Below are 2,704 nucleotides of genomic sequence, written 5' to 3' on the forward strand. Positions count from 1 at the left end.
ATAATAAATATACTTAAACATTAAGATTTATTATTATATAATATTATAATATATTTTTACTTTAAATTTTATAATAATTACACTTATGCCGCCTCATTTATGAGCAATGTCATAATTTCTTCTTTAGTCCTTCTAGTTTTTCTTTAATCTATAATTCAACTTTCACCCTTTATACAATTTAGTCCTTATACCTAATTACTCTTAATTCATGCAAATTTTCCTAATCAAAACCTAATTAACCACACAACTAACTTTGTAAATATTTCTAATAAATATTTACAGTCTAATTTACGAAAACGGAGTCTCGAAAATACATTTTTCGATACCCATAACTATCGGGTCCTTACATGTACTTAGGAGTTTGTTTTGGTTTCCTTACATGTCCTTACGTCTACTTATGCGGTACGCTAAAATGGATGCTACATTAATGTCACATGCGATAAGTCTATTAGAACGTGGTATGTTGTACCAAACAGGTGAATATATGTAGGCATAATATAATAATAACAAAATTATGATATTATAATTATAGCAACACAAATAATAAAATAACACTATAATAAAATAAAAAAATAATAATAGGAATAATAATACTATTTAATAATGATAATAATATATAGTAAAATAACAGAAAAAGATATGATGATGTTATAATTATAACGTGTAATATTAACAATAATAAAATTTTAACGGAAATTAACAATAATCATCTAATAAAATAAATGGTAGAAGGACTTAAATTAAATAATATAGAAATTTAAAGATGAAAAACAAGAATTGTGTAACTTGAAGGGTAAAAATGCAAATAATAAAATTAAAAGTGATCGAAATAAATCGTTTTTACTAACTCATGTGTTTTTTTGAAAATAGACTAATTTTTATTCATAAATAAATAAATGTTTTAAAATCGACTGTTTTTAAACCCTGATTTCTATTAGGCCATCTCGGTGGCCGATGTAATCTCCTATTTTCGAGTCTAGCGTCTAGCCGAGTGAAGGAAGTTACAAATTAAGATAATTAAGAATTTAAATTAAATTAGAATATTTAAAGTTTTAATTTATATAAGATAATTAGGAGTTTAAATTAAATTAATATAATTAAAATTTTAATTTATTTAAAAAGAGTTCTAATAATATGATAAGAATAAAAATATTTAAACTGAAATTTTAGGGATTATAAGTTAGACCCTAATTCACTTAAGAATATGGTACATATTATATTACAATATTATAACAATTATTTGATATTTTATTTTATTTATTTTATTTTTGGTTGTGTATTATATTACAATAATTATTTGTTATTATTTATTAAAATTTTAAATGAAATTTTTTTAAATGTAATTAAGATTGAATCATCAATAACATACTAAGATAGCGAACATTGAACTAAAACTTGTAATTATATTGTCATATATTTATACATGTCTTAACTTATAAAAAATTTAAACAAGACGATACAATTTATAATTAACAATAGAAGAGTATAATAATCAAGCTATGTTAAATTAACAATACATGCAATATCATTAAAGTAAAATACACAACATAAACTTCATTAAAACATAAATCAAGCCAAGTGATGTTAACATTACATACAACATTCAAAATTAATTTCACTAGAACAAACGATATAACATAAACTATAACCATTCAGAATCTCTATGCATGCAAAGAGATTCAGCATTGCTACATGGATGAATGCACACACACATTTCCCACTCACCATCTTTTTTATTAACAATATAATTACGATATCCCATGAAATTACTGCATGATGATGGCACATGCACCAGTGTCATATGGCTTAAGGCTTAGTGCTCGAGCCAGACTGAGTAAACATGGACTTCGGCCATTCAGGCATTTTAACCCACTCAGGGTACTATGCCTTTCTCAGGTTTCTTCTCCTCTTCTTTTTCATGCTTTGGGAACTCATGTTTATGTTCCTTATCCTCATCTAGTTTTTCCTTGCACTCAGGTATTTTCGGATATTCGGCTTTATGTTTCTCGTGCCCTTTAGGCTTTTCCCATTTGGGGAAATCGGGTTTTTCTTTCTCGTACTCTTCGTGCTCTTTCGATTCGTGTGACTCCTGGCACTCTTCATCTTTATGTTTCTTACTCTTATCTTCCTTTTCCTTGTACTCGGGTATTTCCGAATATTCGACTTCGTGTTTCTCGTGCTCTTTAGGCTTTTCCAGTTTGGGGAACTCGGGTTTTTCTTTCTCGTATTCTTCGTGCTCCTTCGATTCACGTGATTCGTGGTACTCTTCATTTTTATGTTCCTTATCCTCATCTTGTTTGTCCTTGTACTCGGGTATTTTCGGATATTCGACTTCGTGTTTCTCGTGCTCTTTATGCTTTTCCCATTTGGGGAAATCGGGTTTTTCTTTATCGTACTCTTCGTGCTCCTTCGATTCACGTGACTCGTGGTACTCTTCATGATGTTTGCAGGGTTTTTGTTTTTCCTCCTTGTACATTTCAGGCTTCTCATGTTTTGGGTACTCTTCATGATATTTTGGCTGTTTGTATTCAGACTCTTCGTGCTTTTCGTATTTTGAAGCCAATTGTGGCAGCTCTGATGAGGTTGTTTGTGTGTGGAATAAATGTCGAGCCGCTGACGAGACGGTGTGGCTACCGATCATTAGTGAGACAGTAATGAGTAAAAGTTGGAAAAGGAAGAAAGGATGACGAAAGTTATGAGCCAT

At 29.4% G+C, this 2,704-nt stretch overlaps 1 protein-coding gene across 1 annotated transcript; it reads right to left on the minus strand.

Annotated features, from left to right (window-relative positions):
• Positions 1 to 1,873: 1,873 nt before the first annotated feature.
• On the minus strand, positions 1,874 to 2,704 carry LOC121218464 (nucleolar protein 58). The gene has a single exon (XM_041095652.1). The coding sequence runs from the start codon at positions 2,702 to 2,704 to the stop codon at positions 1,874 to 1,876; it is 831 nt and encodes a 276-aa protein (XP_040951586.1).

The sequence above is a fragment of the Gossypium hirsutum genome, chromosome A03 (assembly GCF_007990345.1).
Source record: "Gossypium hirsutum isolate 1008001.06 chromosome A03, Gossypium_hirsutum_v2.1, whole genome shotgun sequence".
NCBI lineage: Eukaryota > Viridiplantae > Streptophyta > Magnoliopsida > Malvales > Malvaceae > Gossypium > Gossypium hirsutum.